Consider the following 24,121-nt stretch of genomic DNA (forward strand, 5'->3'; position numbering starts at 1 on the left):
ATGGCAACCTCCGCAGCCTTTGTGCGCACTGGCACGCGTGCTCCTTCAGACCTCTGCCTTCCCCAGCTCCTGAGTCTCCGCCCGAGAGTCCAGACTCCCCCCGTAAGAGCGTGGGTCCCCAGAGGCTCGCCCGGAACTGGGGTTCAGTGCAGTCAGAACTGAGGTTCAGTGCGGTCGGGGGCTTCCTTCCCCCTTCCGCCAGAGAAAGTCAGCCAGGCTCTCAGCCGCCCTTCCTCTCTGCGCGCACAAAGACACTTTGCCGTACCTCCAATTCTCTGTGAGCTTTTCTCTTTCCTTCTAGTTGTAGAATTTCCACTCAGCCAGCCTTCTTGTGGTTCTGGATGACGTCTCTTTTGTCTTTTAGTTGTAGTTTTGAAATTGTTGTGCGAGGTAGCAGTTTAGGTGTTTACCTATGCCGCCATCTTGGTTTCTCTCACTGCTCTGTATTCTCTTGAGCTTAGATAACATCTCAGCATTTCTTGGGACTGGAAGGAGGGGAGCAAAGTGGTGGGGGGGAATAGTGGGAGAGATCTGTAATACTATCAACAATAAAAAATAAATTAAAAAAAAGACAAATTCACTTTGTCAGGCTGTTCATGAAGATAGATTGAAAATAGTCTTTTTTACAGTTTGAACTGCATTTTTACTGGGTTGTCATTACTTCAGACATTTTCAGTGGACAGAACTAGTAAATACTTTTTTTGTTGGAAAGAGAAAAATATAGTATTTACAAAATAACTTTATTAGTACTAAATATACTGAATCGTAGCATATCAAAATACTAGAAAGAATTCTTTTCTGTGTGGTTATACTACTTAATTGTTACACAGATAAGTTCACTTACTTTAGTTTAACTTTGAATTTTAGAGATGGCTTTATTTTGGTGTTTTCTGAGTTATTGTAGTTTTTAATTAAATAAAGTGTTTACATGATTTTCCAATATCAAAACAATGAAACAAAGTATATTTGGAGTGTGTGTGTGGCTCACTTTTATTTTCATTTCTTCCTTTTTGTCCTGTTCCTTTCTTGATAAAAATTATTATTATTTTATTAGTTTTGGTTTATCCTTCATTTATTTCTTTTTGAATATGTAAGTAGCTGTATTTATATCGTACCTATTCTTCCCTTTCTCACCCAAATGGTAACATTCTGTATGCACCGTTCTATACTTAGCTTTTTTCCTTTATTGATGTATCTTGGAGACCACCCATAGCAGTCTATGGAGTTCTGCCTTATGGATCTGACAGTTCCCTGTGTGCTGTACTATATAGTTTATTTAATCAATCTTTTATTAATGGACGTTTGGGTTATTTCCAGTCCTTTGCTGTTATTAGTCTTATAAATGAACTAGAGGCCCAGTGCACGAATTCGTGCATGGGTGGGGTCCGGCTGGAGCGGATTGGGGCTGGGCCTGTCAGGAGGAGGAGATGGCGGGAAGTTGGCCGGCCACCTGCCCTGATTGGGCCTGATTAGGACCAGGCCAGCTGTGGGGAGGGGCCATGGGTGATTGGCTGGTGGGCCCTGCACCCGATTGGGGTGGAGGGGCCGAATGGGGGTCAATGGCCAGGGGAGGGGCTGTGGGAGGTTGGCCGGTCAGCCCCACCCCTGATTGGTGTGTGGTGGGCCCATCAGGGGCGGGGCCGGCTGGGGGGAAGGGTCGCAGGTTGTTGGCTGGCCAGCCCTGCCCCCTAGTGGGGTTGGGGGGTGCAATCAGGGGCAGGGCCTGCCGGGGGGGAGGGGTTGTGGGCCGATCCAGGTGGGGCGGGCCCATTGGGGGTGGGACTGGCCTGGGGGAAGGGCCGCAGGGGAGGTTGGCCGGCCACCCCACCCTCGATTGGGGTGGGAGAGTGTGATCAGGGGCGGGGCCAGCTGGAGCAGCGAGAGGTTGGCTGGTGGGCGCCACACCTCCATCAGGCCATTTCATTGGCCGCAGTGGGCGTCATAGTGACCGGTTGTTCTGGCGTTCAGGTTGCTGGCTTTTTATATATATAGGTAGTCTTGTACATATATCATCTCATATATATATATATATTTTATCAGTACTTTTGGGAGTTGATATTTTATGAGGAACTGAAGGGTTAGAGAGTAAATACATATGTAGTTTTGCTATTGGGGTTGAACAATTTTCTCAGCTGAAACACACAAAGGGGCCAATTTCTGCAGTCTCACCAACAAAGTATGTTGTAAGCTTGTGGAGTATTTTGCTAATTTGAAAGGTAAAATATGGTATGTTATGTTGTTTCAATTTGTATTTCTCGTATCATTAGTGAAGTTGAGCATCTTTCTTATGCTGAGGACCATTTGAATTTCTTTTTTTTAACTCTATGTCCAGTTTGGTTTGTTGACTTTTGCTTCTGAGTTTTTAGAAGTTTCTTACATATTGGAGCTATTATTCCTTCACAATCTGAATGCTGTACTTCCTCCTCTACTATATTTTGCTCACAGTATTTTCTTTATATGTGTAAATTCCAAGTTATTTTTAATTTTTATGCATTTAAATTTTATTATTATGTAGTCATCCTTTCCCCCATTGGTTCCAGATTTTAAGTTAAGAATGGTTTCCCACTTTCAGGTTATAAGTAATGCCCCTATATTTTCATTTGTGGTTTCATATTTTACATTTAGACCTTATCTGAAATTTATTTTGGTGTGAGATATGTGGCCTGGATCCTATTTTATTTGTTTCTCATGTTGTTCTAACATTACTAATGTATCTTCCTTTTCTTCATTGACTGGAATGCCCTTACCTATGCATTTGGGTCAGTCTCTGAACTGTTTATCACGTTCTGTTGACTAACACACCAGTAAAACACAGTTCTAATAATAGATCTTTATAATGTGTGTTAAAAATCTTTTTTTAAACAAAAGTCATGGTGATATGATTTCTATATTTTATAAAAACATAAAGTTTGAAATGGAAGCATTTTTAGAGAAACCCCTTGAATGGGCTATATTTATTAGGCTTACAGAGGTTGTACAGACTTATCCAAGATCACCCAGATAGTCATCAGTGGGACTGGAATCCACCCAAACGTCGATTAATAAAAGACTGCCTTCTCTTGCTACAAAAGATTTTCTTAGTTTTGAATATCTACACTAATAAAAGAGAAAGATGCAAATTGACCATGCCTTTGCGACGCCCACCAGCCAATCAGGAGTGAGTATGCAAATTAACCCAGCAAAGACGGCGGGTTAATTTGCATAAACAGGTGCCCAGCGGCTGGGGGCGGGATGCTTGCGTCATCGCCATGGCAAGGGCGCAGGTGTTTCGCACCGCCCCAGCCGCTCCGGGCCTCTGGGCAGCATGGGAAAGAGGAAAGGCAGCTCCAGGCTGGAGCAAAGGCTGTGTCGGCAGCCAGGGTAAGGAAGGCCCATTCTGCACGAATCTTGATGCATCAGGTGTTTAGTATAAAATAATACATGATTTAGTTTACTTTAGTTATAATACATGCATTTTAGAAAACTTAGAAAAGAACCCTACTTCTGACCCCAGATATATGTTAACATTTTTGTCAATTCTTCCCAGAACTTTTAAATGCATAATCTTTTGCTTTTTTTATGATCATGTTAAGTGGGAAAATTTTTGAGAAAATGACAATAATATTAAGCTTTTAAGTGCACTGATCAAAGTGCTCTAAGTATTTACCTTATTTAGTTGGCATAAAACCCATCTAGGGATGCAGTTTTTATCATTTCAGTATAAATGTTGAGGAATGCTTGGATCTGAGAAGTTAAATAACTTGACCAGCCTCAAGGGGCTTGGAACTTGGATTTTGACTTGTGTGTTTACTCCAATATTTATCATTTAATCAGTGTGCTCACTGTGTCCTGTATACATCATTTTGGAACCTATTATTTTATTAATACTTCAACAGAAACATGCATCCTTGTTTCCTCAATGATCATATTAAGTTTTATTTATAATGTCACCTTTTAACACAATTAAATTGCTTTACACAAGATTGTAAGAAGAGAGAGTTAAGATTATTTTTCCTTTTTTATTCAGATATTGTTGACAAGATCTTGGCATCCACACAAAGAAGTATTTTTGAAAATAAAATAGAATAATTATGGAGAAGGCCAGTCAGTGTGAGACAGAAAAACATTCATTTTATAGATATAGTAGCTTCTCAAGCATTTTACATGATGTTCAGAAACTTTATTTTCCTATGTTGACTGGACATGCTTCCTGCAAGTTTGTTCATAATAAAATTTGCATAACTAACTTGTTTTTCCCCCAGCCTTTTCCAGATCCAAATTGTCCCAAATTTCGAGTTAGAGGTGACAAACATGAGCGTGAGGTGTGGCTGAAGTGTGAATAGTCTGGAGCTTTATGTGCACTCAGAAGTAAAATAAACAGACATTTCCTGACTTGCTTCAAATTGCAACCTAGCTCACTCAGCAGTGTGCAACCCACCATGCACTTCAGCTGTGACATCACAGACATATCAGTAAGAAAGACAGAAACTTCATTGCCATTAGGGGTCTGTTCCCTCAGAGAAATGGTGCAGAGGGCATTGTGGAGCGATAAGTGAATTAAAAATATCAGGCCAGTGTGAATTTACACCCTTAGTAAATTTTTGCAAGGTCATTGTTTTTGCTGGCAGCATTTTAAGTGCAGTTTCTTGTGTGTCTGTGTGCTGGGAGAGAACAAACTGGAGACTGAATTCATGAGCTGATTTTTAACTCAGCTCTGTTCTCGGTGCACATGGATTAATGGGCTAACCCAGGGTAATTCCTGTCATCAAGAGGTTTATAATTTAGTGCACTGAACTTGTCCTTTTACCATGCAGTCTCTATCGGTAAATAAAAGTCTGAGCTCATTTCCAAGTATATTTTATACTTACTTATAAATAACATACATGTGTTACTATAGATCCATGAATTAGTAAAGTTTTCTTTCTTCAATTTTAAGAGTAAACAAATTGTTGATAGACACTCTAGTGGTTTTTCCTGCATGTGCAGTGCGGGGTGCATGTCTACTGTGTCAAATATCACTGGGCCATCACTAGAAGGTCGAGTAGAAAACAGCTTTGAGCAGCTTCAGCTGGGGACACATTTTATCTCTGAAAAAGGGTAGAAACTTTTAATCAAGGGACCATTTGAAAGTTAAATTGTTTTCTTCAGAGCTGCTTAAAAAAATTTAATATTAGGAATCTAGATATGTCTACATTTAAAATTTTTAAATGGATACACTTAAATCTATTTTTTATTGCATTTGATTGTTTATATTTTAAATCTATGTTTTAAATTGATAGTTTGCTTGTATTTCCACCTTCTCCCCTTTTGTAGTTGTTCCATTATAATTATATTTCAGGGTTGTATAGAATAAGAAGCTGGGAACTCTATAGGCAACAATTTCTATCTATAGTTCTAGAATTCTAACATTTTTCAAACTATTCATCAGGCACCTAGCCAAACTAGATGACTGGTTAATTACCTTATGATTCATTATGTTTCACGTCTCACCTAGGAAATAAAAGGCTAGCTATTTCTGAAATGGGAGATAACTTGGTTAATAAGGATTTATCATAAAAAGACAATTTTTTATTTCTTACCATGCTATAAACTAAGTGATAAGGTTATGATAACATTTGGAAATGAATTTTAACAATTATGTTTTTAATAGAGTGTTCATTTACTATCTGGATGTAAATATGTTCTGTTAACTTACAAATCTGATTTAAAACACCAATGTTAACATTTTCAAAGCCTGGTGCTTTGTATATATATTTGTAAAAAGTATTTTTTAGTAAAATATTATTTTAATGATAATTTATTTATTTATTTTTATTTATTAGACTAGTGGCCCAGTGCATGAAATTTGTTCATGGGGGGGCTGTCCCTCAGCCTGGCCTGCACCCTCTCCAATCTGGGACCCCTTGAAGGATGTCCTATTGCCGGTTTACAGGGATCGGGCCTAAACCGGCAGTCAAACATCCCTCTCATAATCCGGGACTGCTGGCTCCTAACCGCTCACCTACCTGCCTGCCTGATTGCCCCTAACCACTCTACCTGCCGGCCTGCTCGCCCCAACTGCGCCCCCTGCTGGCCTCCTTGCCCCCACCTTCCCTCCCCACTGGCCTGCTCGCCTCCAACTGCCCCCCTGCTGGCCTGCTCACTCCAAACTGCCCCCCCCACTGTCCTGATCACCCCCAACTGACCCCCACTGATGGCCTGCTCACCTCCAACTGGCCCCCCTGCTGGTCTGCTCACCCCCAACTGCCCCCACCTGCCGGCCTAATAACACCCTGTGCCCCCCCCCCCCCACCACACACTGGCCTGATTACCCACAACTGCTATCCCATCCTGGCCTGATCACCCACAACTGCCCTCCCCTCTTGGCTTCTAACTGCCTCTACCTCGGCCTCGCCACCATAGCTTTGTCCAGAAGAACGTCTGGAAGGTCTCCCAGTCTAATAGCATATTACCCTTTTATTAGTATAGATAGAGGCCTGGTGCACGGGGTGGGGGTCAGCTGGTTTGCCCTGAAGGGTGTCTCAGATCAGGGTGGGGGTTCCCTTGGGGCATGGGCAGCCTAGGAGAAGGGCCTGTGGTGGTTTGCAGGCCGGCCATGCCCCCATGGGGTGAGGGTCCCTGCTGGGGGTCGTGGCCAGCCTGGGTGAGGGGCTGAGGGCTGTTTTCAAGCTGGCCACAGCCCCTTCAGGGTGTCGGGGGTCCCACTGGTGTGCCTGGCCAGCCTGGGTGAGGGGTTGAGGGCCGTTTTCAGTCTGGCCATGCCCCCCAGCGACCCAGGCTCCCAGCTCCTCCTTTTTTTTTTTTCCCCAGCCACTCCTTGAGTGGAGGCCAGGGCTGGCTGGAAGCCTGGGTCGCCCCTGGCGATCCAGGCCCCCATCCACTCCTTTGTGTTTTTTTTCCCAGCCACTCCTTCAGCGGTGGCCAGGGCGGGCGGCAAACTTGGCTTTCTCTGTCGCCGGGGGCAACCCAAGCCTCCTGCTCACTCCAGCTTCATGGCCGCCACCATCTTTGTTGGGTTTATTTGCATACTTGCTCCTGATTGGCTGGTGGGCATAGTGGAGGGACGGTCATTTTGCATGTTTCTCTTTTATTAGTGTAGATTCCTGCTCTGGGCTATAAAGAACTTTTATTAATAAAATATATAAAAATAAATATTGTTAGCTAGTGTCAATATATTAAATTTATTAAAATTGTCTTGGTAATTTGATCTCTACCTTCCTACTATTTTTATTCTCTCATACATTTCTCTTAAGTTTGGAACATCTGTTTGCATGTGTAGTTTCCTCTAGCTCAAAGTCTGATTAGATTATCATTAAACACAAAACCCACAAAAGGACATCTATATATATATAAAAGCCAAGCAACGGAAACGACAGAACAATGGAATGACCGGAATGACCGGTCACACTGTGGCAGCCAACAGGCCTGATCGGGGCCATGATCAGCCCCCCAACTGTCCACAACCCCTCCCCCTGGCTGGCCCTATCCCCAGTCAGCCCTCCCTTAGCCCAATCAGGGGCAGGGCCAGCCTCCTGTGGCCCCTCCACCCTGCCGGCCCCACCTCCAGTGGCCCCAATTGGGGAGGGCCAGCTGGACCCACGAATTTGTGCACTGGGCCTCTAGTTATGTTAATAAATCTGGAAAGTATAAAAGAAATTAATTTTTAAAATAAATATGTAAACTATCAAAATTGATAGTAGAGGAATTAGAAAAGCAGAGCTATGTAATAACTAAGGAAAACATTGAAAATGTTATGAGCTAATTAGCTTTATGCAAGTCTCCTGCCTCTGATATTGTCTTAGGATTGCTTGATTTCAAGGAATAGCTAAAGGAAAAAGGGATTTATAGGAAGAATGTAGAATAATCTCATAGAAACAGTTACAACAAGTAAGACTGGACTTAATGGGAACTGGGAAATTATTAGAAAGCAAATCTCTTTTACCATGTGGTTTAGGGTATGTGCAGTTCTTTATTTCTTCTCTTCTCTGAATACAGTATTTCTTAGCTTGCTTATCAGTCTATAGTTGAAAAGTAGCTGCCCACCTTATTCTAACTGGGCTTATTGCCTTAGCATTTACTACCATCTGATTATCTACAGCTAAATGTCTATTGGTTCAAACTAATGAAACACATTCTTACTGGTCCCTGAATGTCCAGTGCACTTCTTTCTTCTCCCCAAGTGCAGTGTCTGCCCTGGGATTAATAAGCTGTAGTTGGATAGGTCATGTGACTCATAGTCTGCTCATAAGAGCCTTGGACCTGAGCATGGTCCACACAGGTAAGTTTATTGACATGTCTGCTATAGCTTCATTAATGAGTCTGTCCTATTTTCAAGGAAGAACCATTTCAAAGGTACATAAATTGGCATAGAGCACAAAAAAGGTAACAGTCTCAAAAGAAAACTTCAGTTCATGAACATAAATGGCTGAGTTATGAACATATTTATGCATTATTACCTACATATTATTATATAAACAAACACTGTAAAATCATATTCATTCTAAGAATAGTCTATCAAAAGCAAATAGTATTTAACCTAAGAATGCAAGAATGGTTTAATATTCAGAAACCTAGTAACATAATGTAATTAAATGTTATTGACATAGGTGAAAAAGTCAAGTAAAAAAGCCATCTAAGGCTGAAAATGCATTTGATAAAATTAAAAAATTCCTGATACCATATTTCAAACACTTGGTTTTTATGCTTTTTGTTATTGTCAGTAAACTGTGAACATTTATTATCTTTGTAATCAGACAAGCTCCTTGGGGCATATAATAATTTTTTGTATTTCAAGTTTCTAATTCATATAATGGTATCTTAATAAATATTTTTAGTGAATCATTCCATTAAAATAGTATAGTTTTTGAGAATTGTTAAGAAAACAGAATAGAGATATTTTTTTCCTTGTCTCATGGGAGACCTTGTTTTAGGACTGTACCTTTTTCTGTGTACAGTATGAACAATCAGCAGGGTTTTTTTTGGATGAATTGCTTTTACTTAGGAGATGCCTTTGAAAATTGTTCTCTTTATATTGCTTGTAGCTCTGTGAACTCTGACTCCTCTCCTTGAGCTGAGTCAGTGCCTTAATCTGACCACTGTGCATATCTAACTGATGGCTGATACTCCTCCTAATAATTCCATTTTAGATTCCATTTCCCTCTCAATCCAAACAACTCAAAGGAGCTTAGAATGGCCTTTCTTCTTTCAGTCTTCACATCTTGTCTGTTGCTCAGCCTACATCTGTAGTGTATTCCAAATCTTTATCTTTAACAACTTTCATGCCCCTGATATCAATTTTTATTTCTTGCCTGGACTGTTTTTCATTCTTCTGGTGTTCTTTTTCCTTCCATTTCAGCATATCCTACCTATATTGCAACTAGATTAAACTTTCTATATTGGATTTATATGTCACTCCCCAGCTTAAAATTTTGTGATGCAATATCTCTGATTGAATTACATATAAAATTGTTGGCTTGACATTTAAAGCTGTTTCCATTCTGCCTTTTGTGCATTCCTGACTCCTCACCTTCCCCCTGCATCCCGGACTTACTTCTCACGGTGGCCGTAGCATGGCTCTTCTGTTGCTTTCTTTACTTGTGCTGTGTCTTCTAACCCTCTTTTTCCTCACTTGTAAAAAATGGCTCATCTTTATAATGTGCATATCAAAGGCAATGTTCATGGGACTTTAGAGTGTCCCCAACATTTATGATTTTCTTTATCCTCTGAACCCTCCTGGCACTTTGTACTTCTCTGATGACTTTACTGTGCTCTTTAGTTACTTCATTTGTGCTAATAGATTATAAGCTCCTTGTGTATGAAAGGCTAGATTTTATTGTTTTATATTTATTGCAATGCCTAACATAGTCATTTATTCATAGTTCAAATATTGACATTTTGAATCAAATACTGAATTATTTGAAAATAATATATACATTAAAAATAAGCAGTATACGATTGTATTTCAAATGTATCAATACCATGATTTGCTCTTTTTTGTAAGTTTCAATACCAGGATTTGCTCTAAGTCTCAATACCAGGATTTACTCTTTTTGTAAGTCACAATCTTCGGACATCCCTTTGGTAGATGTTAATAGAACTAAAAATATAAAATAGCACTAATATAACATAAGGTTGTGTTAATCATCTAGTTGGTTTTTAAAAAGGGATTTTTGACACATTTACATTCACATTTGCAGAACAACTAAAATATTAGTGTGAAGAACAAAAACAGTTGTTATTATAACCTTGAGATAGAATGTTAATTAAACTGAGGGATAAGGAAAGGTAGTGGATAAGATCATTCTGGCCCCCCCCCCATTTGTGATGACACTGAAACTTTATTTTCTTATATTGAACTTCTTATATTCTTATATATTTTCTTATCTTGAATTGCCAAGACGTTCTTGCAGCAGATTGAATGCTATGATAAATATCTGCTTTTTAGAGCTTTGGACAGTGTTGTTTCTGAAAGCAAGCTTGAACTCCCCATGAGATCATTGTAGAGATAAATGCTTAAAAGCTTTTCAGAGCCATACCTTGGCTCTAGCAAAATTTAATTTCCCACTGATTATGTTTATATCGATTTTGGAACACATAGCCATGAATGTACTCAGCTTAGCTACATCATCGACAGTTTTCCATTCCTTGGGAATACATTCCTGTTTTATAAGCATATGGAAACCAGTTATTCTTTCTTATATATATGTACCTAGAGTGAAATTATCTAGTTTTTAGAATAGACTATGAAAATGTCCTTATAGTTGTTTAAAGTCTGTTTCTTTATAACAGTTAAAAACATTTTGATGTATATGGGAATGGGCTTTGTAAATATTCTATACTTTATTAGCTATTCAATATACCTAGTTAGGTTCTGACCTATAGTCAAAATACAAAATGAGTTTTTAAAAATAGATTCCAGCTACATAACAATCACAGTGTTGAATGTGTACAATGGGTATATATAGTGAAGTGATAAATAAACATATAAAAAGACCTTGATTCAGTCCTGATGGTGTTACTTTTAAGCAAATTACCATAACTTTTTTTAGCTTCGTTTATGGATCCTGATAGTATCTACTTTCCTGAGAGTTTACGAGTATGCTATGAGCTAAGGTATGGAAAGGACTTACTATAGTGTCTATTGTTCAACATAGGTTTCCTCTATTACTCTTGAACCAAAATTTTTTTTAAAAAGTGATTTGATAAAATAATTTGTTGATAATATTTTCATCTTGTGAACTTTTGTACTATGATGATTAGTAGATTAGCAGGTACATTTGGTAATCAGTGATCATACAATCTTAGAACTAGAAAGGCTGGCCTAATTATTTACAGATGAGAAAATAAAGAACCAATGACCTCAAATGACCCACTTGTCACTGCATAGCAGGTCAATAGTAGAGTGAAGTTTCAAACCTAGATCTTGGGGCTCTTTTTTGCATGGTGCTCTTTCCATGCACCACATTAGATGTGGCATTTCTATGGTCTCCCTTTTCCAAATAATAATTCTGTGACTATGGTTCATTAAGAGGATCTAGCAGGCTTCAGTCTCTTCTGTTCTTAGTCATTCTTTATTTAAAAAAATATATATTTTATTGATTTTAGAGAGGAAGGGAGAGGGAGAGAGAGATAGAAACATCAATGATGAGAGAGAATCATTGACTAGCTGCCTCCTGCACGCCCCCTACTGGGGATCGAGCCTGCAACCCAGGTATGTGCCATTGGCTGGAATCGAACCTGGGACCCTTCAGTCCGCAGGCCGACGCTCTATTCATTGAGCCAAACCAGATAGGGCATGTTCTTGGTCATTCTTGTTGGTGAATTGTAGAGTTTTTGCAAGGCTGGAATAGAGAAGTAAAGTTCAGATATCAATTCAATGTAGAATATAATCTCATGCATGTGTTTTATTTTTTGAGTGAGCAGAAGCCCCATTGTAGCTTAGTTCACGAGTCAGTTATAATTTCTGTTAAATCATCACCCCAAAATACAGTCACTAGTCCTTTCTCTGAAATACAAACATTATAAAAGCCTGTAATATATTTTAAAAGATACATTTTGATGATGTTTTTAGAAATACTTAGTCTTTATCTCATAAACATTTAAACCTTGAGTATTTAAAGAAGGATAGTTTGCTTAAACAGGATGTTCACCATTGCTGTGTTTGGAAAAGTAGAAAAAAATCTAATGAAATACTGAACTTAAAGTATAATAAAAAGATGAATTAAATAAAGAACTAGTTAAAACATAAAACTGTGTAATTTTCCTTACAGTATTAAAGTCTTCTGCAACTCTATCCCAGAAGATTAGATTTTATAACAGATAATTTACAGAAATTTTTGTATTTTTTTAATATATTTTATTGATTTTTTACAGAGAGGAAGAGAGAGGGATAGGGAGTTAGAAACATCGATGAGAGAGAGACATCAATCAGCTGCCTCCTGCACGCCCCCCACTGGGGATGTGCCCGCAACCCAGGTACATGCCCTTGACCGGAATCGAACCCAGGACCCTTCAGTCCGCAGGCCGACGCTCTATCCACTGAGCCAAACAGGTTAGGGCGGAATTTTTGTATTTTGAAATGGCCATACTTAATTGGCAATTAGGTAGTCTCTACAAAAGATCTTGTAAAGTTTGTTAAGAAAATCTAAATCTATTATAAGTTTTTTAAAATCCTTACATATGAGTGCTTTGTCTATTATAGAATCTGTCTGTTTTGCCTGATTAAATTAAAATCTGAGGTTTTCCTAACTCATGACTGTTTTTGTACAAGAGAAAGTAACATAAATCCCATACAGAATGTCAAAGGGCCTGGCTGGTGTGGGTCAGTGGTTGAGTGTCACTAGGCGGTGACAGTTTGACTCCTGTTTGGGACATATGCTTGGGTTGTGGGCTCAATCCTTAGTAGGGGTCAAGTGGGAGGTGGCCAATAGGTGATTCTTTTCCATCATTGATGTTTCTATCCTTCTCTACCTCTCCCTGCCTCTCTCTGAAATCAATAAAAATATATTTTAAAAAAAGAATGTCAAAGGAAATAACATGTATAGTGATTTTAAATCTTAAAATAAGGAACCAAGTATATCCTTGACCAAATGCACATGTAGTGATATTTCTATAGTAAAAAATATTTCATAGGATTATGACAATAGTAGTCTAGAATCAAAGCTTAAGTCAAACCTTGAAAAAAGTTGTCCTTGCTACTTCATTAACATGTAACAGTAAAGTTATCTTTTTTTCAGCAAACTTTATACTTACATAAAAATTTTGACATAAAATAAGACTCTCCGAGTAAGATTGCTCTTTAAAACACTCATTATTTGGGGCAGTTTGTCATAAAAATCCTTAAAAGTAATTTCTCTGTGCTTTAAAAGTGGTTAGATTACAATAAATGGCTAGAGTACATACATTAAAAATGACTAATATGGTTAAATGAAATTCTCATTTTTCAGCTCAAAGTGCATATAAGACCTGTATTTCTTTTAAACAGTTATAGTTACTATTATATATAGGGATGAAAATTTTGTAATATTCGAAACTAAATCTAGAAAATGTTTCAGTGTTTGGTAAGTTATCTTCATTAGTTTTATGTAATTCAGATAATACATACTATAAAAGTCACTATAAACACATTATTTTCAATGAATTCTTTTTATATTTTAAATTCTTATGTATTGAATATACTTAAAATAAAGCTTTCTAGATCTTTTATCAAGGCAACTATGAAGAAAGGACAGGCTCTATTTGAGTACAATAAAATTTGCCTCTTCAGTTATTTTTCATTCCAGCTCCTTTGTTTGTGTGTACAATATCTTATATGCATCTGAATCATTTTTTAGTGTACCAGAAATACAAATTTTATAATCTCTGTATCTGGTGATCAGTAGAGAAAAAGTACTGCTCAAGTAAAAAGCAGGAAAGGTCATTATTATCTGCTTTTACTCTTGCTACTAAACCTGGGGAGTCTTGTTTTTGCTGATTATAATAACCAGATTGCCTCCATCGCATCAGGATTACCCTTGCTTTCAATAATCATCTGCAAAAACAATTCCTTTGAAGCCGGAAATTGGAAAAGATGATAGACGTTAATATCACTATCAGAAATAACAGTCAGTGTTCTGCTGTCCACGCTTCAGTAGGTTCTACACAAAATGAAGCAGTACAGACCTAGGTTTGAAGCTCTTACTGTGAGAACTTGGGCAATTGATCACTCTAAGTCCTATGAAATGGATGTTGTGAAGATCAAATGGGATTTTATATGTAAAGGCCATGATACAGTGCTTGGCATAAGATGATTATCCTTTTGTTCCCTCTTACAGTACCTGGTAGATTCTAGTAGAGGGGATTTCTAAGTGTTGTTGAATGACTCCCTTCATTTTTATAGTTTCATCTTTCTTCAAAATTTTCAGCAGAGCTTGAAAAGGGATAATATGAATAAAGTTTAAGACCTTGGATATCGTTTTGTAACAGTATTTTTAGATTAAAAGAACTTTGTTGCATTTGGATGTTATTAAAAATCCTTGAAGTTAAAAAAATTCATTTTATTGGTTCCATCAAGGAAACAAGCTAAAGTCGTCTGTAGAACAGAAATATAGATACGTTTCCCCTCACTGCTGAAGATCTTTTCTGTTGAGTATTTCAAAATTTAAGGTTTTTAATAGAAAAATCTTATTTCAGCAAAACACTGAGGTTCTATAAATGATCCATCAGCCTCTTTATTAAATCTCATAACTCACTGTGACATTGCTTTACAGCTTGGTTTTAAAAGGATTTACCTAGCCAAATTGATGAGCAAATTGCTGGTGTGTTTTAAATTGGATTATATGAGTTAAAAGGGGAGTAACAGTGGAGGGTATTTCACTATTTGGATTTTGTGCTATTTAGACAGAGAAATTAAGAGTGAATGCCTATTACTCACTCATATAATTATCTACTTATTAGGTAGATAATTAGAGAGTGAATGTTTATCCTGAAAATTGCTGGGACTTTAAATATGTCATTCTCATTAATGAAACATGATAGCATTTTGCATACACCTTTGGTGAAATTAATTAAAATACAATTTAAAGAGTTAATTTATTATTTATAACAATTTAAACCTTTAATGAAGTACATTCCTATACAGAGGATTCTGATTTAGATAGGTGTGGAAACTAAAATAGATTATAGTTTTTATTCCTTAATTATTGATTAGGAATCTGAAATTCTCATCTTAAGAAATTTAATTTTAAATGTATTTTCCCACATTTGATATATATACTATCAAAATGAAAACTAGCTAATGATGTCCAGTCTTACAGCATTACTGTATAGCTCACGGTCCACTATGGTAGCCACTATCCAATATGGCTCCTCTGAATTGAGATGTGCTGTGAGTGTAAAATTAAACACACTGGATTTCAAAGACTCAGAATTTAAACATGGAAAATCTCAGTACTTTTTTACATTGATCACATGGTGAAAGGGTAATATTTTGAATACATTGAGTTAAATAAAATATATCATTTAAATAAATTTAATCTGTTTCTTTTTTTCAGAGAGAGTGGAAGGGAGGGGGAGAAAGAGAGAGAGAGGGAGGGAGGGAGAGAGGGAGGGAAAGAGAGAGAAACAAATACCAATGTGAGAGAGACACATCAATTGGTTGCCTCCTTCACCACCCCCATCGGGGCCAGGCATTGAACCTGCAACCCAGGTATGAGTGTCCTTGACTGGGAATCGAACCTGCAACTCTTTGGTGAGCAGGCTGACACTCTAACCACTGATCTATATGGGCTAGGGCTGTTTTTTTGTTTTGTTTGTTTTTTGTTTTTAATGTGGTAACCAAAATATTTAAAATTACTTATGTGACTCACATTATATTTCTACTGGACAGAGCTGCTCCCGAAAATGATTTCTGAAATAATTAAAAAATCATAGATAGACATTGCCTGAGGGATCTCACTTTATGAGCAAATTAAAAATATGCCAAGCATATTGGGATTATGAAGGAAATTCTGCATACACAATTTGAGAAAATATGGATGGAGAAAACCATCTGTAGATATAATTAGGGTATAAAATAGGATAGAAAATTGATATCTATAAAATTATTTGAATAATGATGAAGTTTTTAAAAAATATTCTGCTACTTTCTTGAAAATACAGCTTTTATTAATCCAACAAACTATCAGTCTAAGAAAATACATACTTTAACTGAATAAAGTGGTAAATATTGACTATTTCTTGTATGTATATTCAGTACCTGAAATATACTCGAGATATAAAACTTAGTATAGTGCATGGCATAAAGTAGATGCTCAATAAATATTTGATAAGTGAATATATGATTGAAATAGGAGAGATGGCTAGGGATTTTTATTGGTTATTGTTCATGGATTATATGAAGAGATTAAAATAGCTCCTGGTACATACATAGAAGGCACACAAGAAATATTTGTGAAATGAATAAAGATAGACACACACACAAATCAAATAATAAAAAGATGGAGTCCTTAGAGAGAAATTACTACCCATACATGTTACACATGAAAAGCTCAATGGAAACAATTGAAATAAGACTGAGAAATTAAGTGCTTCAGAAGTTCTGAATTGTGAGCATCATTTGTGTTGTTTGCCCTGGCTTAAACTATAATGAAATCATGATTTCAGGATAGAAAAAACTCTTAGGGGACTTAGGTATAGTAATTGGTCACTTAGGTTCAAATAGAAATTTTAATATAACTTATTCAGAAAAAAAGTAGAAAAAATAGGTACATTTCAAGAATATAATTGTAATTTTGTAGAAGTGTTAAATTTATATTATAAATACACTTAACATAAATTTTACTTCTGAATATACATAAAACAAATGAATTTCCCTTGAATGTTTTCTTCACTAGGCTAATAAACCTGGGAATAATATCTTCACTTTGAGTTTTCCTAAAGTCCAGATGTTATTGGTGGGGAGATCTCCACTGGTTGCTAGTGGGAGTGGGCTTCTTATGATATCTCAAGAAAATGAATATTCAGAGATTCCCACAGGAAGATGAGATATTGTAGAAAACTTTATTTCTGTGGAATCAAACTCCTGAGTTTCCAAAGTCCCATTTCCCTCATTCCCACCATAGAATAAGTCCCATTTTGCTTTCAGCAGAGCTAAAATCCAGTGTCCACAGTTTTGTTCTATGTTAGGGCATAGTCCAATCCAGCATTGGGCTAGCTTAGTCTGTGTTTCCCACTGCAGTCCATCAGTCCATTGCATGTTGGGTCCACATGACCATGGGCCATGCGGTTATGGAGGGAACATAGGCAGGAGCAAAGCCAGATTTTCACGGGCTTGCAATGGCTCTGTCTACTCTAGCCAATCCATGGTTCCCCAGGCTTGACTGACAGGCACTTTCCCTGTTTCACCCCAACTCATTGCGCATGCCCATCTTCCCCTTTGTTGGACCCCTCCCCCCAGTGACCTGCAGGGAATGGGCCAGTGGTTCCCTGGGGAGTGTGAAATTGCAGCTTCCTGATGAAGCTGCCCAAATGGCCACGTTTTTAATGTCTGGCCTCCTTTTTGCTCCTTTCCTATTATTAATAACTAGCTAATTACAATGGTATTACAGATACATGAGGAGTATTTCAATTGGCTAATGATAATATGAAGGAGTAAAAATTAAATTCAAGGCCTATGAAGGGGATTGAGTAGCTGTAGAACCACTGTTTTCATAGTTAATTGACTGGGAACTGTGTTATTTGTAAAGGATTCATGGTTCATAATGGCTTCCTCAAGCTACTGATGCTCTGCTGTCCTCATCTCTCTCCATTTACGCACCACTAACATTGAACTTTGGGCTCCTCCAACTCTGGTTTCTGGGTCTCACCAATGCTTTTTGGATGTCTTCTCTATATACCATAATTTTACTTAATTCTGCCATAAGGGGACGATCTCATTCCTTAATTTCTCTTAAATCTTGCTATTATCTCATATAAATACTTCCCTTTTAGAAACATTACACTTTCTTCATAAAGAGCTGAACTGCCTAGTTTTGTGTGTGTTTACATAAGTTATTGTTCTATGTCTTTATTCCGTATGCTCTACAACCCCAACAGCCTTTCCTGTTTTTTCTTAAATATAGGACTGTCTCATTATTTTCAAATTTCAATATATGATTCCCTCTCGTCCCCTGGAAACATGACAAAAACAGTTTTTCTTTGTAAATTGCTAGGAAATTATTTACTTTTCTGTGTTTTCATAAATCATGTAAGCAGGACATGAAATGAATTAATTAGTAGAACATCTCTCTCTGAAGGGTTAAAGGATTGCCAGCACTGATCAAGCTTGCTCTCTCTCTGGCTCCTGATATGGTGTTGACAGCCAAGCAAAGAGCTTCTTCAATAAATCCACTCTCATATTTAAGTTTTTCCAGATGTGAGAAGTAATTAAGTCTTTGCATTTACTGAAGCCTTGTGTGTTTTTCTAAAAGGAACTGGCATCTGTGGTGAATTAACTCTGCTTGAGCGTGTATGTGTGTTCTGTGTATGTGTATGTTGTGTGAATGTACATACACACTAGCACACATGTGGCATTTGCCAATAGTCAAATGGGATCAGATCTGAAAACAAAACAAAAAGCTAATTTCAATAAACAACAAGAATTGTTGCAGCTATGTTTACAATAGAGAGAATTGGGTTTTATTGAATACTTTCTCCTTTTCTATTTTTGCTGAACATTAAAGGAAAGAAGTAAGGATAATTAAATCATTGTATCTGTGAAAGGATTTAAAAAAAAATGGTGAAATCCTGATTCTCATAAAACATAAAATGAACAAGTTTTAAAGATCTTAACTCATTAATTAATTAGGGTGCCAATAAGATGTTACAATTGGTTCAAAGGTGAATTTAAAGAACCACACACAAATGAGTAATAGGAATGCTGAATTTATAAATAGATGTCCAGAGGTTCTATCAATAAGGCAATAACCAATTGCTTTCCCCAGGAAACAATTAATTTGCATTTTTGTGGATAAAGAATCATAGCATTGTTATCAGTTATTAACAATTTATAGGGTTGTAAAATAGTACAAAGACAGTGAAAGGCCAAATTAGCCAGAAGGTAACACCAGATAAGACACCAGGTAATCTTTTCTGATTATTATTATTACTAGTGGCCCGGTGCATGAAATTTGTGCACATTAAAAGATAATTAATTAGGGGAAATAATTTAATATTGCTATTCACCTTTTCTCTATAATAGAAGTGTCAGAGATGAAAGAAAATTAGTAAAATAGATATGAAAATCTCCCTCTTGTCAGAGTCTGGGGTGCACTGTGAGACCCAGAGTCAAGTCCCCGTGCACCCACACACGCCTCGAAATTGTGCGAGACCCAGACCCAGCTAGCCCCACCCCCATCAAGCCCCGCAGGGCGAGGGCCACGGCCTCAGGTTTCCCTAACCGGCCTCAGGTCCCCTGGCCTCGGCGCCAGAGTGTGAGGGCGCGAGGGCATGATGACCATTTGCATATTAGCTCTTTATTATGTAGGATTATTTGCTACTTTCAGAGTCTTTTACAGTTTTTCCTGACATCTCACACAAAACTTCAGGAAAGGGATGCTTTGAGGATAGCCAAACTGTTTGATCCTGCCTGGTCCTTTAGTTCTGGTTACAGGTCACATAGAGGCTACTCAAACCATGAGCTTCTTTTCTCTTAGTGTGCAGGATTGTGGAAGTGATTGTGGTTTTAACCTCATTGTTATTAAAGCTGAACTAATATCTCAAGTAAGAAGCAAATTAGACCAATGTCTTTCAATCTATTGGGTGCTTATGTTAATGTAGACTCCGAATAAGAATACTTTTTCCCTGTCAGTATTTCTAGAAGAGTACATATTTTAATTTCGGCATCCTAAACACACCCAACCTGGAAATTGTTGTGTCAAAAGTTATTTGCAGTTTCTTGTTCTCCTACTCCTCCAATACCAGTTTAGATGTGTGGGTCTCATTTGTAAGTAGGATCTATATTTTTGAAAACAGGAACACAGAAAAACACTCTATTAAATCTTATTTTAATGGCATAATTGGTAAAGGTGACAATTACCCAAGCTGCTTTGTATTCTTTTGATTTCTAATTAACAAACAGTAATGAAATAGCCATTAGAAATAAGATAGGCTTAATGAGTGTAAATTGTAAAAATAGATGGAGCTAATATTAAGCAGAACTCCTTTATAAAGAAGACAAATTGCTCTAGAGAGCTCACATTTCTTGTTTTAAGAAACGATCCCCCCCCCCCATTTAGTAAAGTTCTCATTTGGACATATGCCAAATGATGGAGAGATACATGAAGCAAAAGTAAAATAACCAGGAATTCAACTGAGAACCTTCTGGGAGATAGTCATAAAAACAAACAAACACGCAAACAAGCATAACAGCAACAGCAAAAACAAAACAAAAATAAAAACCAAAAACCAAGGCAACTAAAATTGAGTATGTGACAGACTGGGAAAGCAGAGAAACAGGTGAGATGAACTGAATCCTCTCTCACCTAACCATTTACAGTGAATGGTTTATAGTAAGAACTGGTGAATTAATTTTTTTATATCCAGAGTAATCTTATTTCTTTTTCTAATATGCTAGAAAGTAATATTTCATCAATGCAATTCATTTTTGCATGTTTAACTTTCACATTAATAGGACAAACACCTTGAATGTAATTAAAAGTAAGTTATTTTGTCTTCTTCCATTAACTGGTGCTAATGCAAATATGGGTTTTAGCTCACAATTGCTTTCTTGTCTTTTACTGCAAAGCTGAATTGTTGAAATGAATAAAAGCATCTATTTTCCTTTTCTTTTTTCCATTACCATTTATCCTCTCCATGCCCTCTTCTACCTCCATTCACCCCCCCTCTGGAAAAAAATCAGTTTATCTCTATAAGTTTTCCTCAATTCAGAACTGATTCTCAATTGGAGGCAGAGAGGGATTAAATAATTTGTCCTAGGAGATATGAGAGAGCCAGTCCTGGAAGTAGGGTATCTGGCTGTAAGTAAGGTGATCCTCATTCTGAATCAGGGCATGGTTAGAGTATTAATGCAAAGAGTACATTACATAAAATGAAATGCTCTCTAAGTAATAGGGATTGGCAACTATACAGAAATTTCCTTTTGGGACTCCCTGAGGTGAAAATATGTATTAAAATATAATATTTAACTTTTTTAAAGCAGATGATAGGGACTATTGAAATGTGATAGCTATCCATGAATAACATTTTCTTCTTATTCTCCAAGTCATATTTTGAAGCTATTGACAGGAGTGCTCTGCTGTGATAAAGTGCAGGGCTTAAAATGTTTTAGAGAAAACTTTACATGAATTTTATATTATATCTATAGGTGAAAGGAAAAATGCACTCAATCAAAAGTACTAATGTGTCTAGCTCACCAAACAATCCATTCAGGAGTTCCTTCAGCAAGTCTTGAATGATGCGTTTCTTATTCCCTATCTTATATTAGCACCAAGTGTGTTTTACTCACCACTGCATCTCTGACACCAAGCACAGTGCCTGGCATAACACACTTATTTGAAAGCATGAACGTGGGGCTCTAGTTAAATTCTGGTCCTAATGCTCTATTGAATACTTTTCTGAGTAAAACAAATAATTAATTTCTCTTGATCATAATTTTGACCTCTGTAAAAGAGAAGGCTTTAGTGGGATTGATTTCTTAAGGTTTTCCGTGGCTTTAAAATTTTGATTCTAAAATCTCAAATGGAAAATTTATGTTCACATATGGTGTTTGGTTTTGCTTTCATAATGTTTGTATATAATCTCAACAAATTATTTTCTTCCAGCACAGTGAAGAGTCAATGAGAACTTATTACATGATGGGAAGAGAGAAAAAGCAGCTATTGAAGTCTGATGAAGGTAATTCACCATGGTGAATAGATGTCATCATGAGCCATGCAAGTATTGTCACCTCGAACACTAGCCAAGAGGTGCATCTTAGGCAGCTGTGGCAAGATTTTTCCCCTACACCACTAGCAGTTTGCAAGAAAAGCTTATAGGAAATGCTCCTCCATATTTCCAAATAAAGATAATGGAATCAATCTTCTGTAGTATAGTCTTTTGGCAGAGGACTTGAGGGCATCAGTCAGAACCCACACATTCTGCTCTTTAATGTAAGGAGAATTTCCTTGTAGCATTCTCTACACTGGCATGACAGGGCTGTTATTTTAAAGTTAAGTTTTCCAAATTCAGTACTCTCGGTATTTTGCTGATAAGCAGGACACATGATGCCATCAAGTTAGCCTGTATCAAAATTGTTTCATGAAAAACCAATGAATCTTCTAGGACACATTACTTTTTTTCAGAATAGAACAGTTTCCCTAAGTAATACAGAAGAATGTTAGTTTTCTGGAATATTAGATAGCATTAAAAATAGGTAGGTAAGAAGTTTAAATTAGATTTGATGGACAGGATTTCATTGTTTGGGAAATGCTGGGTTAAGCAAACAGCTACTTTTCTTGGTTGTGGGTCTCCTCAGAGCTTCTAATGTGTCATTATGCTGTGTGGCTCTTTAGTGGCAGGGGTAGAAATTAGTATACAGGTTACCCCAAACATGTTTAAGAAACTCCCTTTCCTCCTTCAGAGTGTTCTATGGAACTTTAGCCTCATGGAACACAGTTTGAGAAATTATTTACACATGATGACTGTGTAAAGTTTTTTCTTGTCAGAATTTTTAGTTTAGGCAAGACTAAGGCATTTTAAAAAATAAATTTAAAACTAGATATGATATCAAGATAAAATAGCATTATACTTAGCTATTTAGAATGATGTGTTATTTTTTAATAAAATTATATTTTGTATAATTAGTTTAATTATTCACCATAAGGTATTTTTATGTCCAGTGCTTATCTGCTATTTCTGTATAAATATTAATTTATCCTAAGATTTAAATAACCAAATTGATAAATTATGAGTTGCATAGAATCTTAGAATTGCCTAAATTGACATGAAAGGATTTGTTTTGAAAAATAAATTTTTATATAACCGATGACACATACCACATTATAAGTATTATTATAGTTTATTTTTCCAAACTTTTCTGGGTCTGCAGTATGCTTTGAAGCATATAAAAATAACTAGCAAATTTGTAAAAATTGACACAATGGGCAGAATTGAAAGAGATGACTATTATTTTTTTAAACAATGATGTTTCTAGAATTCTTAAATGATATATCAACCTATGTTAACTGCAACTTCTCAGGTTTAATGATATTTACAATTAAAATAATACAATAGCAATATAGGACTAACAGTTATAATTAACTCAGAATAGATTCTCTGAAGGGTTCAAAGAGCTTTTCATAATAAATTACTAGCCTTTAATCAGCTAATTTAAAGTACTTTTAAGAATGTGTCAAGTATGTTTATATTTCATAAAAAATTTAACTTAGGTTAATGAAATGAGTTTGAATGATCCAGATTCACTATACCAAATCAGAGATATGTCTGACATTCTAGTGAAAGCTTTATTTAGAAGGAGTTGAGGAATTCTTTGAGATAACAGTCTTCTGACTGTGCTATCTTGAGTGTTAAAGCTGAGTGGTTTTCCCAGAATCTTGAAGTCTTTTTCAAACTCCTTTATGAATGAATTGAATTAGTGAAATATAAATAAGTTGTCTTTTTTGAATTTCTTAACCAGTTAAAAAATGCTGACTTGAATGTTCATAAAACTGAATTTTGCTCATTGAAATGTTATTTCCCCTTTGGGAGGCTAGCCCTGGTCCACCTCCGGGATCCTGTTCCATCCACTCACACACAGTTGTGATAAGGAGAGTGAAGTGTGAGCTAAATAGGGAGGAGGCCTGGGCAAGGTCATTTCTGCCAGAACACCAGAGATGCTAAGATCTCAAGGGTGCCATAGTGCATAAACAGATGCTACGTTAGAGAATTAAAACTATATACACACACACACACACATACACACACACACACACACACACACACATATAGAGAGAGAGAGAGAGAGAGGGAGAGAGAGTAAAAATGAGGGTCCCTATATATGAAGATGTAAAAGGTGAAACTGAAGAGGGAAAAATAGAGGAAGAAGAAAATGAAGACGACAAGGTGAGTGTGCAAGCACCTGCTGAAGAAGGGTATTTGTTCCTATAAGCTGGTGATTAGAAGTTTGTTT

General features: G+C 36.9%; 1 protein-coding gene across 7 annotated transcripts in view; it reads left to right on the plus strand.

The window, feature by feature from the left end:
• NEBL (nebulette) overlaps positions 1-24,121 on the plus strand; it is a 396,867-nt gene that overhangs the window by 246,681 nt on the left and 126,065 nt on the right. For 6 of the 7 annotated variants that reach the window (XM_080675005.1, XM_080675007.1, XM_080675010.1 and 3 more), the window contains exon 1: positions 23,782-24,054. The exons of the other annotated variant lie outside the window; for it this stretch is intronic. In XM_080675005.1, the coding sequence (XP_080531131.1) occupies positions 23,974-24,054 (81 nt within the window). In that variant the 5' untranslated portion in view covers positions 23,782-23,973. Of the gene's footprint in view, positions 1-23,781; positions 24,055-24,121 lie in introns of those variants that run through there. 7 annotated transcript variants of the gene reach the window in all.

This window comes from Plecotus auritus (assembly GCF_963455305.1).
Source record: "Plecotus auritus genome assembly, chromosome: 1".
Classification (NCBI taxonomy): Eukaryota; Metazoa; Chordata; class Mammalia; order Chiroptera; family Vespertilionidae; genus Plecotus; species Plecotus auritus.